Source organism: Caenorhabditis remanei, chromosome II (genome assembly GCF_010183535.1).
Source record: "Caenorhabditis remanei strain PX506 chromosome II, whole genome shotgun sequence".
In the NCBI taxonomy this organism is placed as follows: Eukaryota; Metazoa; Nematoda; class Chromadorea; order Rhabditida; family Rhabditidae; genus Caenorhabditis; species Caenorhabditis remanei.
In genome coordinates, this window is record NC_071329.1 from 8,048,696 (window position 1) to 8,062,098 (window position 13,403).

Genomic DNA, 13,403 nt, shown 5'->3' on the forward strand with positions numbered 1-13,403 from the left:
TGATGGGAAATGGTATGCTATAATTGGTAAAAAGTTGGGGGAATGAGGGCCGAAAAATTGTGGTATTAATAACAAAAACGATTAATTTTGGGACGGGGAAGGAGGAAATGAAATGAGGAAACTGAAAGCAAAAACACGTATGTCATCAACACGACGGCGGACAAAATTGTTTGTATTCAAAAAAGAGACGAAACTACATCGCCTCATTTTGCTTCTTATTTTATAAAACTATCAAATAATTCACTGGGAAAGAGACGGGTGACGAGGAGTGTGGATGAGCGAGAAAAGAAGACGCCGAACGAATTGTGGCAAATATACATATAGTTGGTTTGATGTCGATACTGACTATCTACTTCTCTCGGACGGCTCTGATGTATGGAATCAGACTTGAGAGCGGCTTCGCCTTCTTCAAGAATGGATGGGCCAAGAGTTCTGTTGTGTCGGCTCTGAAATACGAAATATTATAATTTCATGTTTCAGGAGTCACGATACAAACCTGTTATCTGGATCGACGACGAGACACCTGTCAAGGAAGTTGTTGAATTCAGAAGACAACCGATCACGTTGCTTGATCTCCGGTTTTCCATTTTGGGCAATCAAGTAGATGGCCTGAAAATTGAAAGTTAACGAATTGACAAAATGAAATTTATGATTACCTTCAAAGGAGTCTCTCGCAAGTATGGTGGCTCTCCATCGATCATTTCGAGAGCCATGATTCCAAGAGACCAGATATCAACCTTGTAGTTGTACTGCTTTTTGTTTAATATCTCCGGTGACATCCAATATGGAGTTCCGACGACAGTATCTCTGAAACTAATTATTTGAATTGGAGTCGACATGAATAACTGAAATTACCTCTTCGATCCCGGCTGAATCTGTGCACAGAATCCCATGTCAGTCAACTTGACTTCTCCGTTCATTCCGAGCAACACGTTGTCACTTTTGATGTCTCTATGCACTATGGAATGTCTGAAAAATAATGAAGATGACCATTATGGACATCGAAAATCATTTCTTCCTCGTCACTTTTTTATGGTTAATGGCGAACACAGACTGGGAGGTAATGTGTTAATCTGATTAATAGAAAAACTTGCACTTTTCGTGACTATTTTCACAGCTTCGTCATTTTAATCAAGAAATCACAAACAAAACACAAACCTGTGGAGGAAGTGAAGCGCCTTGAGACACTCTTGAAGCACTGCTGCTATTTGTCCTTCATCCAACTCGGTCTTGACAACGACATCAGTGAGATTTCCTCCCTCCAAATAGTCCATCACAACCCACAAATCATCAGCATCAACAAGATATGACTCAATGTAGTTGACAAGATTTGGATGACGGTATTGCTTCATAACTTTGATTTCTGTGAGAAGCATCTCTTTCTTTGGTTGGGTCTTGAACGCCATTCTCTTCACAGCAACAACATCAGAACTACCGGCGACGTGAGCAACGAAAACAGTTCCAGATGCACCGACTCCTATTTGTTTCTTCATTTCGTACTTTCCGAGTGGATTGGATGGATTTACTATCTCACGGAGTTGATCCAAAACTTCTGTATCAGAAAGCTTTTCACGATGCGAAGCTCTCACGCGAACTGGTGGCTCTTCTGGAGCAGCTGGCTCAGCCGTTGTTTTGCTGGTTGTGTTTCCATTCTTGTCACCAACAGACTTATCGTTCGAATTTTCTTTCTGAAACAAAAACATTGAAAAGTTAAAATTTTTCGTCAAAAATATAAATACTAGAGTTTGACAATTTTTGCATAATGAACTCATGCAATATCATTCTTTGATAGAAGTTGACAAAATAGAAAAAGGATAGGATATAGCAGTTATGTCACTTACATTCGACAGCTGCACATCACCATCCGAAGATGTCGTGGAGATTACACTACCATTTGACAACGAATTGCCAACAGATCGTGCAGAGGAGTGATGGATTGGAGACGAGCATCCAGAAGACACCGTCGATGATGTGATTTTCAGATGCTGAAGACAAACAAACATGCGAATTTAAATTGAAAAATGGAAATTTAGATATATATACACATAACATGTCATGCTTGTACTACTGTAGATACCGATAAAGGATGTTCATTCAGCAAGTATAGTAATTTTTTAAATGCATTTTGTTTTCTGATTCATTTTTTTTCAAAAAGTCCAACCAGCAGTTCATTTCCAATGTGATTGAAATAGGCTCCCCATGGAGACAATACACCGATTGATGGCTGTTTTGGTTTGGTGTCGTTCCACCAGTCGTACATCATCGGACTATTTTGAAACATTTCTTCAAAATTTGTGTGGGTCTCCAGTTAGGAGGAAATGTGGGGACAGGTGTATCCAGAATGAGCGAATAGGGTAGAGATAGCTACTGCAACAGGTCGATTTACTATTTCAAACGAACGAATTTCTTTCGGATGGGTAAGTTACAATTACGATGAAAAAGAGGAGAAGAGAGCAAAAATGAAACAAAATCATGGGTGTGGTTATTACGGAAACTACCGTGAGAGAAGAAGGGCGCGATGAAAATCTAAGAAAAGGGCAGAGAAAGCGGAGAGAAGAACTTGATATAACACTGTAGAAACAGATGATCTTCTGACGGTAAAAGATGCGATGAACGAATACGGTTAAGGCGGGAAAAAGAGAATGGGAGGATAAAAATTGGATGATGCTGCTTCCTGATGCTGACCTTTCTTTTTATGATTTTTACGATAGACATTCTTCGGTTTTTATGATTCGTTAAATCTCAGTGTGGTCGCGTGTAGCGTTTGCCTATAAGAACTGTGAGCGAAATTGTTTTTAATCGAGAAAAACAGCCGTAGTTTTCTATTTATTTTTCGGCTTTTCGGCGTGCCAAAGATATCGGAAGCCGACAAAACACAGTGTAGACATGTTCAGCCTTTGAGACAACCAATTAGCCGATTACAAGTGCCTCTATAATTACACCTTGGGGCCGGATTCATATCTCAGATTCCAAAGCATCATCCGTTCGGAACGATACTGAAGACGATGATCGCGGGGGTGAACAGAAGAAGCGAATGAGTAGGCGAACAAAACGTGGTTAGGTCAAAAGTCTACTGTCACCAAATGAGGCGTCAAACTTATGCAAAATAAATACTTCAGGTCACCCAACTGTAAGCAATGAAAGGTCGCAGCGTTTTCGCTTCGATAGAAAACTTGCTGTTTGAATGAAAAGGTTATCAGGGTCAAAATTTTACCCGTTTCACATAAAATATTTAGCAATTCTGGCTAACTGTAACAGGCCAATTCTGAGAACGGGAAATGGAAAAATGGGAAACATATGAGCCAATTTTTTCATTCAAGTTGAAAGAAAACTAGATTGAACGAACATATGGAAGTGCGAACACAAATATAGAGGGTGCAGTCAGGCAATGAAAAGTGTTCAAGAAACTGCGGATTAAGCTTCTCTTTTTCTGTTTCCTGCCGCCAAAGAGACCTCTGACCGGTCTTGCAATGTTGCCTTGGCGCGCCAGGGGGTCGACCGTCGAATGGCAATCATATCACCGGAGGGGCAGGGCTTCTACGAAGAGGGAAAACGAGGGAATGTATTCACTTTCGCCATAAAGACAACAACGACGACGCCGACTATGAAGCTTCATCTTTTTCTTTTCTACTTCTGCATACAGCACTACGATACACATGTATGCATACGAATAGAATAAGACACGGACATACACTATCAATTGACTTGTTTCTTTTTATTTGAGTGATGGCTAAACATCGCCGGCAGCTTCTCTAATCTGATGGGCCCATTCATCTAAATCGCACCATAATTCGTCGCGGGCTGACTGGTATTAGTAAAAGACACCGTTCGCCCGTTACTACAAACTATTTTGAAGGTGACATTTGATGGTATCGAAGGAGCTATACAATTGGCAAAAGCCGTCAATTCTAGATTGACATAAGGATGATTACATAACGCACAAAAGACGTGGATTGGAAAACAGAAGGTCAAATTTGAAATTCATGAGATCTCAACGAGATGCGTAGGACCTCCAGGTGACAGAAAATGACAGAAGACGGGAAGATATATTTCAAATTGGCCTTGAGATTTCGAAAACTTGGCCTACTAATTCACAAATCGACAATCTGTTCTCTATGGGAAAGCGGTAAATGAGGGAATGAAAGTCGTTGATCGCAAGTTAGCGGACCGCGGGGTGAAATAGAGAGCTTTATGGACTTTGATCAGGCGATTCGGGAGACGAAAACCGGAAACCAACCTAGTCAAAAAACAAAACTGTGCCATAAAATAGGTCCGACAAGTGCTTGAACAGAAAATCAGAGAAACTAGAGCCAACAACTAGAGCGAAAATATGAAAAGTATAAGATCAAAACACGAATCAACGAACGCTCAATGTAACATAAGAGAAAGTGATCAAAAAAAGTGACTTGCAAAAAGGAAAGGAGAAGCCTATTTGCATCGAAATACATGTAGAAACATCCTCTTTCTCTCCTGCTGCGCTGCCATTTTTAAACCAGTCACTCCCTTGAAATCATCTCGTCATCATCATATACCTCATCAACCTCGAAAACTTTTATACGACTGATAAAAAACAGAAAAACTACCGCCATTGATTAATTGGCTTGTCGTCGCTCTCTCTCACGCACCTTACATTTCTAACTTCAAGCCTTCGCCGCTCTAAAAATCTCGTTTAGACTGTAAACCGATATCTTCGTTTTTTTTCAATGACATAGCTTCTTCGTCACTCAATTCGCGCACTATTATCTCGATGAAATTGTTGAAGGAGAAAACGAAAACTATTTGGTGGATTTTTGATGGTGTTACACAACGTATCATGGCAGCCTGAAAACGAAACACAAAGGAGGAAGATCCTTTTAGAAAAGGGGAGGAATGAAGACACATAGTCATTCCAGGAGGCCATATCACTATCACCTCATCAACGTTGGAAATGAACTGCTTTTGTTTGAGATGAAAGACAGAAAACAAAACATGCAACACCTAGAAATTCTAGAAAATGTATACCTACCGATGGCTTTGGAGGCACTGGGGGACCTTTCGATCCAGGAACTGGCGCTCCATTTGAACTGCTCGGAGGTGTCATCACTGGTGTGGATGTTTTACTTCGCTGTGGTAGAACTGGCGGTTGGGTAGGGAATGGAGACCGTGGATGCAGTTTTGGAGCCTCTCCTGTGAACGACTTCAATTGTGGCGCACTTTCTATAAATGATTTTCATTATATTTTGCGGAACCTCAGAAAAGAAAAACAAACCACTGGAGGGAACTGGAGCTGGGGAAGGAACATTATTCCGTTCTGATAGTGATAGCGACGCGTCAGTAGAGGATGTTGAGAAAGTGTTCCCATTCGTAAGAGGCCGAGCAGAAGATGAAGAAACTACTGATAGTGATGTGGAGGGTGATGTTGCAGAACCTGAAAAGAAAATGATCTAGTAGCCTGAGATTATCTGGGGACAATGAATCACTAATCTGAGGAACAGTCCTTTTTTGACTGACGTCTTAATTCCTATTCCTAGTTTATTTTTAAATATGATAAAACGTCTATTCTGATGTTTAAGATGACGTTCTCATAATAATCAACAGCATGACTCACCATTCGTACATTGTAGATTCCTGAGATGTTCTGTGACCTGTCCTGTTAGCTGCACATCCACATCATCGTCATCACTGTTCGTAAATACACTATTCGTCGTCATGAACTTCGTTTTCTCATTCTCTTTCATCGATTGTGCGTAGAACTTCAACGCCGTTACCACTGCGTTCGGATTTGACTTTTGATCGGCAAGACTGAAACAGCTTTGAACGATTTGTAAATATATAAGTTAATTTTTAAGATAAATTTTACCTGATATCCCTGAGAAGAATGTCCATCCACGGTTGAGGCAATCCGCTGAATTTCTGACCGTCGTACCCAACGTGCACTCTGAAAAAAGAAATTTGTAATTTTGTGATCCTTAATAGTTTTACTTACCGATGGACTGTATTGTACGGTTGACTAATATCCATAGCCGAAGATGATGGTTTCATTTCCTCATCTTTATCTTTTTCACTCGGCGAGAATATTCTCCCGATGAAATTGCGTATTCGTACCTATAAATTACAACTGTTTAATAATACAGCTGGTAGAAAACTCACTTTGGAACTTTTTGCAGTAGACATGGTTAATGATTAGAAGATGTATGCGTCGGTCGTCAAACCCGATGTTAAAGTATATCTGAAAGAAGGAACAGTAGAAACTTGAGTTTTACTATTAGTTGAGGGTGGGCTAAAAGAAAGAAAAAATACGGACGTGAAGACGACTGGCGGGTCATGAGTAGGAAGAAAATGATAGTAAGAGATCACTAAGTGCGGAGAGTCGCAGGAACAATGACAGAATAGGTGAGTCATATCTTTCCTGGCGGGTTGTGAGAGAGCTCCCGCACAACAAACATCTTGATTGAATCATACTCATACAAGAATAAGTGAAACGAGAAATGAGGGGAGTTCCCGTTACGAACCTGCCCTTATGAAACGAAAAAAGAGAGCTGCAGGACAGTTTGAAATACATTTAGCAAGAAACGAGCAAAGAAAATAAGGGGCGTGGGAATGAACTGGACGTGATAGTTTATTGAAAAAATAGCTCCAACGGTCAACTCATGAGTCATTTTACACTCCGAATACACCGAAAACTGTAACTGTATTTTATAAAAGAAAGCATCAGAATTAAAACGAATGATTGATTCTAGAAAAGTCTAGCAGCACAAAACTCAAAAAGATAAATTTCGAATCTTCCGCAATGCAATGAAAGCGTAACTTTATCATCTTTGATAACTCTATTCTTTTTCGCGGCGACCGGGCCGGCATGAACCTATTTCAAACAAACTAAATGCCAACTGATTGCGGTTGGGAAATCCTTCAAATATTTGCACTCGGGAGGCTTCGCATTCGTTACTTTTTTATAATCATTTCACTCATCACCGGAGAATGTCTCGATGGGATCTCGGTATACCGGGAACTTGACCAAAACTCAAGAGTTATATTATTAGAAGTGAGAAGAAGTCTAAAAGAGTCAAAAGTTAAAACTCTACATTTGCACATAAAGCCAGAAAAGAGCAAGAGAGCAAATAGGGAAATGGGAAGTAGGTAGAAAAAAGAATCTAACACAAGCCCATTCCATTCGGCTGACATTCAATATTGAGTGGAAAACTGAAGGCGAAATCTACTGCTTTGCATTTATTATGATTCGCAGTGTCTCCTCTTTTTTTTGTTTTTTGTGCTACCACATTTCAACAAAAAGGTAGAAATTGGGAGACAGAAAAGAAGATGAAATGTAAAGTCGCCTTCATTTTCGGGACGAATAGACGGACCAAGGACAGACGAAGAGGACGGAATGAGGCCATATTTCAAGAGGGTTAGTGGACGTAAGGAGCCCATTGAGCAGTCAGCTTATGCCGTTCCATTTTATACACCACATATCGCGCAATTCGGAAATAAAAGAGGGGAGACCCCTGAGATGGGAATTCACAAAATTCTTTCGCGATCTAAACCATGATAATGCAATTTTGAATGTGCAAACGACTCCACAGAGGCGCCAGTCTGGCGTTCCTATGTGGGGAGCAATATGAACAAATGGGAGGAAGACGTTTGGATGGAAAAACTGAAGTAGAAAGACTTCAACAAGACAAAAGCAAACAGAATAAAAACAGCCTTTTTGACTGAAAAATTGTCGGTCTCACACAGAATATACTTCCGCTCCATTTGGCGCCTGAGATTGAAAGGTGGCGCTTTCAGAAAAGAAAACAACAGAACAAAACGAAGAGAAAAAATGGGAAAAAATTCTGATGGGATTTGGGCAATTAATGCTTTAGATGAGGCTCTAGTTGAGAAAAAAAACGAGTGAATTGTTTGAAGAAATTTAGAACAAGTATTATTGCCGTGTGTTACTTATTACTGAAGACATTCTAGAACAAAAAGAGAACAAGTTGAATATAAGCCTGCCGGTCTAACCCCCATCATGATGAAAAGCACGCAAAAACTTGTTTGCGAGCCATCTCGGAGTGGTCTGGGCCTTCGTAAAAACCATAAAACCGCTGCAACTGACCAGCTGAATGTTTTACTCATGTTTTGGCCTCATTTCTTTCTTGCGTCGCTCATCAACTCGCTTCTTTCGATTAAGCTGCCAAACTTAGTCTTGATTTCCGAGAAACAAACGAGGAGCTCATCGGTTAGTGTGAACGAGCGAGACCGGTAGGAAGCGACGAATAAGGAAGCGAAACGATCGCATCGAAACAAAACACTTGTCTCGGAGTGGAAGAGAGAATTGAGACGGCGCCCCACACCGAGAAACGATAAGCAACTCACTCTGTTGTATGAATGTATCGATTGAAGACTGTCGAGAAGATGACTGACGACGTCTAGCCACAAACAAAATTGACCGCAAGTAGGCGTCCGTAGTAGGAAATGAGTCAGAAGATGGAGGAGTAAGTAAGAGAGGACAACGAATTTCTTGCGAAATCAATCTTCAGGGCGTTTTTCGTTCGCACCTCGAGCCTTCATGTCTCTTCTGTCTTCCCTTTTTTTATAAATGACAGGGTCTAGTAAGAAAAGATCGGGAGAAGGAGATAAATAACACGGTGAATCAAGGACAAAAACACTTAATCTTGAGAAAAAGAGTGAAAAGGGGCCACCAATGGCTTCCATGCTTCAGAAAGACGAGCTTTTGAAGGAGGGGCCAAATTAAGGGACAAAGTGGGGCTCAACAACGAGCAAATGAGCTCTCTACGCAATTCTTGGAACGAGATGGGCGGGAAACGATGAAGATCGAATAAAAGTACAGTTTTCGTCTATAAACCTCTAATAAATCGTATGGAAATAAAACTGTTGGCCTAGAAAAAAAACGGAAAGAGCAGGCAGCACGACCTCTGGGGCAACGCCTAATTCTTCATTCCAAGTAGAACATGAACCGAAAGATAAGAGAAAATGTATTATCATTAGGGTATGCGGGAATTTGCTGATAACTAGAAAACAAGTAATGAATTTATTGTGTTGAGCTGACTCCTCATCAAAACGAGTGCATTGCGAAACGGGATATGTGGGAATTACGAAAGAGATGGTTTCAAAAAAGGAATAAAATGATATTTTCAAGTACTAATGACAGACTTTGCTATGTGCTTTGACGAGAAGAAAGATCAGTGAAGATTTAAAGAGGGTAATTGGGAAGAGCGATGGCCGTGAAGAGACAGCAGAGAGTGCGCTCGCCCGGGCCTTCCCCGTCCCAAGCCTTCCTTCGATGACCAATGCAATTGAAATGTGCTGTTGTGTTGTTGGAGTGACGAGGTTCCAAAGACAGTGTGCAAGAACTGGAGTGAACAGAGAATGGCCACCACGAACGGATCGAAACTAGGGGACTCCAAGGGAAAAGTGGACGCGAGGACGGCACCCGCACACTGCTGTCAAATTTCTATGATAATGCCGGCGGATGGTGTGCCAAATGTCACACTAATTGCGATTGCCGGATTATATTTCATGTACAACCGGATGAGAAAGAAAATTGAAACCTCGTTAGGGTCAGAGAGGATGAGTTTTTAACCTTTTTTCAAAAGATTTCTATAGAAAAAGGTATTCTGGCATTTGAAACAAAAAATGCCAACGATATAACTATTTTCCGATGTTATCAGAGAGATTATAACAATTTTATCCTAATAATCTGAATTATAGAATTTCAGAGGAAAAACGGACATTTTGGCAGCTTTAGACAAAAAAATACAACAGTCTTATTTTGTGAAAAGTCGATAGTTTATCAAAAAAATAACAAAAATAAACTTGGCGCAATTTTTTTGAAACGGTAAATGCACAGTATGCACAAAAGACTACGACAATTTGCACACAAATGATCTCGGTTTCTGGGAAAGTTGAAAAAGTTGTGAAAGTAACATTGCGAAAGCTCATAATAAAACTGTTCGGAATACACATGCAACACGCAAAAGAGAAAAGGAAAAGAGTACTCGAAAGTGACGGAAAAGAATAGTGAAAAAGAGACACAGACGGTTAAAGGAGGGAATAGAAAGGAGACAAAAAGCGGCGGATGGGCGCAAATATCGTAACCGGCCTCTTCGGATGGACACGGTGTTGTATGTATGCTAGTCTGCGTCGTCTGACCGACACTTGGTTGCAAAAGAACATCGTCGAATCGTCTTCTTCTCTCTCAATTTCACACCAGTTTCAACGCATTTTATAGTTTATATATGTGGTGGTGATCGGTGTGATCTGAGATGAGAAGAAAAGAAGAAGGAGAATTGAAATGCATCTGTGAGATATGTCGACCAAATGTTAGAGCAATAAAATTTAGAAAACGATGTGTGTGCACTCTTATGCAAGAAGAGGACATTGTGACTCGTTAGACCCCAAGATAAATCACCAAATGACCCTGAAGGTCGATTCGAAACTAAATTCCATTGAAAGAATGAACGAAAAGAGGGAAACTGACACATGATATGCAAATTAGCTCCACTGAATACATTGACTATAAAGGTAGAAATCAAATATTCCGGTAGAGCGAGGTATCCATTTTATCTGAATCCTATATCTCTTTATTTCCGAAATACAGGCGTGTAGATTTCTATCTGAATTCATTGAAGACGAGTCGGTGAGTGTGTATGTTGAAGAATTCTCCTTGCACTTGACCATCCTAGAACTATGTCGCCAAATCCTAAAGAAAAAGAGGCTATTCTACGTATCATTGACTCCATTGACGCTCGTGACGACGACTACTGTGCTCATGAATTCAACGTGTATCGATGGCTTGTGGCGTATGGAAACGACGAGGAGGAGGCAGCCAAGGTTAGTGTGTGCACACATAGACCAGTTAGAGACTAGGTTAGACGTGGCCGCGTGGCCTAATGGACACAGGTGAACCGCTGGGAATCCTATGTGTGAAAGTGCCAGAATAGCGCCCTATATGTGTCCTCAAATGAAACGTGGACCGCGCGTGTGGCGTATATGTGTGGTCGTCTTTTCTGTGTACTGGCCGCGCGTGCACCCATTTGGCTCCCATATACGTTCCATGTATGGTCCATATTTGAGGGTGGCGGCCGGCCGCCGCAACGACACTCCGGAATTACACGTGGGCGTGTTGTTTACCGTAAATCGACGCGACATTTTTTTCTATAAGTCCGGGCCCATTTTCTCCGTTTCTCGAAGTTTTCACCTATTTTCTTCATTCTTTTTGCACAAAACAGATAATGGCAAACTTCAAAAATATAAATAAAGCTATTTAAACTTACGAAAACTTATTTTTTTCAATACAAAAGTTGTTATTTTCTCAATAAACTTAAATTTTAGCTTTTTGTCGAGAAATTCGAGTCATGTGTTTTTCTTTACTTCGGTATGATAAGAAATTATATTTTTTCAGATGGATTTAAAGGTAAGAAGGTAAGTATTTGTCATACCGAAGTAAAGTCAAAATACCGGACTTCGAATTTCGTCGGCGGGTTTTTTTTTCAGAGTTCAAAGAAAAGCTCGAACATCAAAAATTGTTTTATAACCGCCAAGCTAACCTATAATATTTATATGAAATCGTATGTGATTTTCAATTTTTCATGAAGTATTGCCATTATCTGTTTGAAAAATGAAGAACTTCGAGAAAGAACGGAGAAAATGTACAAGTCCGAGAAATGGAAAGTGAACAAGTTGAAAAAAGGAATAGTGAAACAACATAATAACATTACATACCTATCATAACAATGAATTAGGGCTTTCTAGTGTTTCATACAGAATAATCAACCAAATACGGTTGGTAGAATTAATGCTGATATGCTATCCATATGCGTTCCATATGCGCCCCACGCTTTCGGCCGACCGCGCGTGGATCCATATGGGCACATATAGGGCCCAACCCTCATTCTTTTTAGCCACATATTCGCCACCGCGCGGTTCCATATGTGTTCCCCAGCGGTTCACCTGTGGATAAGGCACTAGACTTCGAATCTAGGGATTGCAGGTTCGAGTCCTGCCGTGGTCGAAATCTTTTGCATTTTTAGGCTCTGAAACGTCATCTGAATATTCGTAAAACGATCGACTTGAATTCTTTTGTTGATAAAGTGGAGTTAGAAGAAGACGAGTTGAATAAATATGTACCAATTGATGTGATCGGACAGAATCATCCCGATGATAACAAAGTTTTGATGTTCGAAAGAACCGGAAAGATTGATATAAGTGGATTGGTGGACAATGTATTGGTAAGTCTGCTTCCTATAGAACTTGTCAATTCTTCTAATCCCTAGATGCACAAATTCATGCAAATCAAGCTGAAGATGATGGAGAGTGTCCATCAAAAAGTGGTAGCAGCCGAAAGGAAGACTGGACGTCAAAGTGGTGGATTGTTTGTGATGGATTTGGATGGAATCTCTTTCAGCCCAAAATTAATTTCTGTTCTCACTGGACCTTATCGTATCATGTGGGGAACACTTTTCGATCACTATCCTCAACTTCTTCAAAAAATTATCATTGTGAATGCACCATCTTTTGTGAATGTGCTCCATCAAGCATGCTCTCCATTCCTACCGGATGACTATAAAGAGAAGATTGTCATCACTTCCGAATCAGCAATTGATGCTATTCAGAAGCACGTGGATAAGAGTTTTCTTCCATCTGATCTCGGAGGAGAGCTGCCAAGAAAAACGTCGCTTCCGCCTGCTCCATTCCCAAAAACTAATAAAAAGGAGGAAAAAGAGAAAGTCGATTTAGTGGCGATTAGTGTTCCTGCTGGGAAGTATGTGATTCAGAAATTCGAATGGAAACAGGGAAATGAGATTGAATTCTTCTTGAATAATGAAAGCTCCTTCCATTATTTCATGTTCCATTCTGAAGATGATACGGTAACTTCTTGATTGTGTAACTGCGCCCTACTGTGAATTTTTTCAGAGAGATATGGAAACATGGCGAGAGATGACAGTTGGATGTGAAAGACCTGCTCTTTCACAAGTTGACTCATGGAAATATACCGTACCATTAGATGGGTGAGTTGATCTGCAGTCTAGTCTTTGAACTAATTTTTCTGACAAATTGAGTACAAAAATTTATTAATTTTTCGAATTCTTCCGTCTTGCAGATTACAGCGTTAAACCGATTTGTAAAATAATTTCGTAATTGAGAGTTTCTCTTCAACTAGAAAATATTTGAAGTATATAATCCGATTTAGCGAAACTTCGCTAAACTTTGATTTAATATTTTTCTCAAAACTTGCATTATTTCTTCTTCCAGATACTACTTCATCCGGTACGGAAACCACAATTCATGGTATTTCTCAACCACAGTCAACACTAATCACTTTATTTACAATGAAAATGGCGAGAGAATCGCATTGACTCCGATCGAGACATTCAATATTTAAGATTTCAAAGATTCAAATAATCACAGTTTTCGAAGAGAAT

At 40.2% G+C, this 13,403-nt stretch overlaps 2 protein-coding genes across 2 annotated transcripts; one reads left to right on the forward strand and one right to left on the reverse strand.

Annotated features, from left to right (window-relative positions):
- Positions 1–349: 349 nt before the first annotated feature.
- On the reverse strand, positions 350–6,153 carry GCK72_005248 (uncharacterized protein; the record flags this gene model as incomplete). The annotated part of the gene is made up of 12 exons (XM_003116893.2): positions 350–446; positions 497–609; positions 657–807; positions 856–969; positions 1,159–1,688; positions 1,842–1,985; positions 5,006–5,196; positions 5,249–5,407; positions 5,588–5,781; positions 5,840–5,917; positions 5,966–6,084; positions 6,130–6,153. 12 exons carry the CDS (start codon positions 6,151–6,153, stop codon positions 350–352), a joined length of 1,914 nt encoding a protein of 637 aa, XP_003116941.2.
- Positions 6,154–10,668: 4,515 nt separating this feature from the next.
- Positions 10,669–13,363, forward strand: GCK72_005249 (uncharacterized protein; the record flags this gene model as incomplete). Its single annotated transcript, XM_003117281.2, has 5 exons — positions 10,669–10,812; positions 12,012–12,209; positions 12,255–12,848; positions 12,895–12,989; positions 13,234–13,363. The coding sequence occupies 5 exons, from the start codon at positions 10,669–10,671 to the stop codon at positions 13,361–13,363; spliced, it is 1,161 nt and encodes a 386-aa protein (XP_003117329.2).
- Between the last annotated feature and the right edge of the window lie 40 nt (positions 13,364–13,403).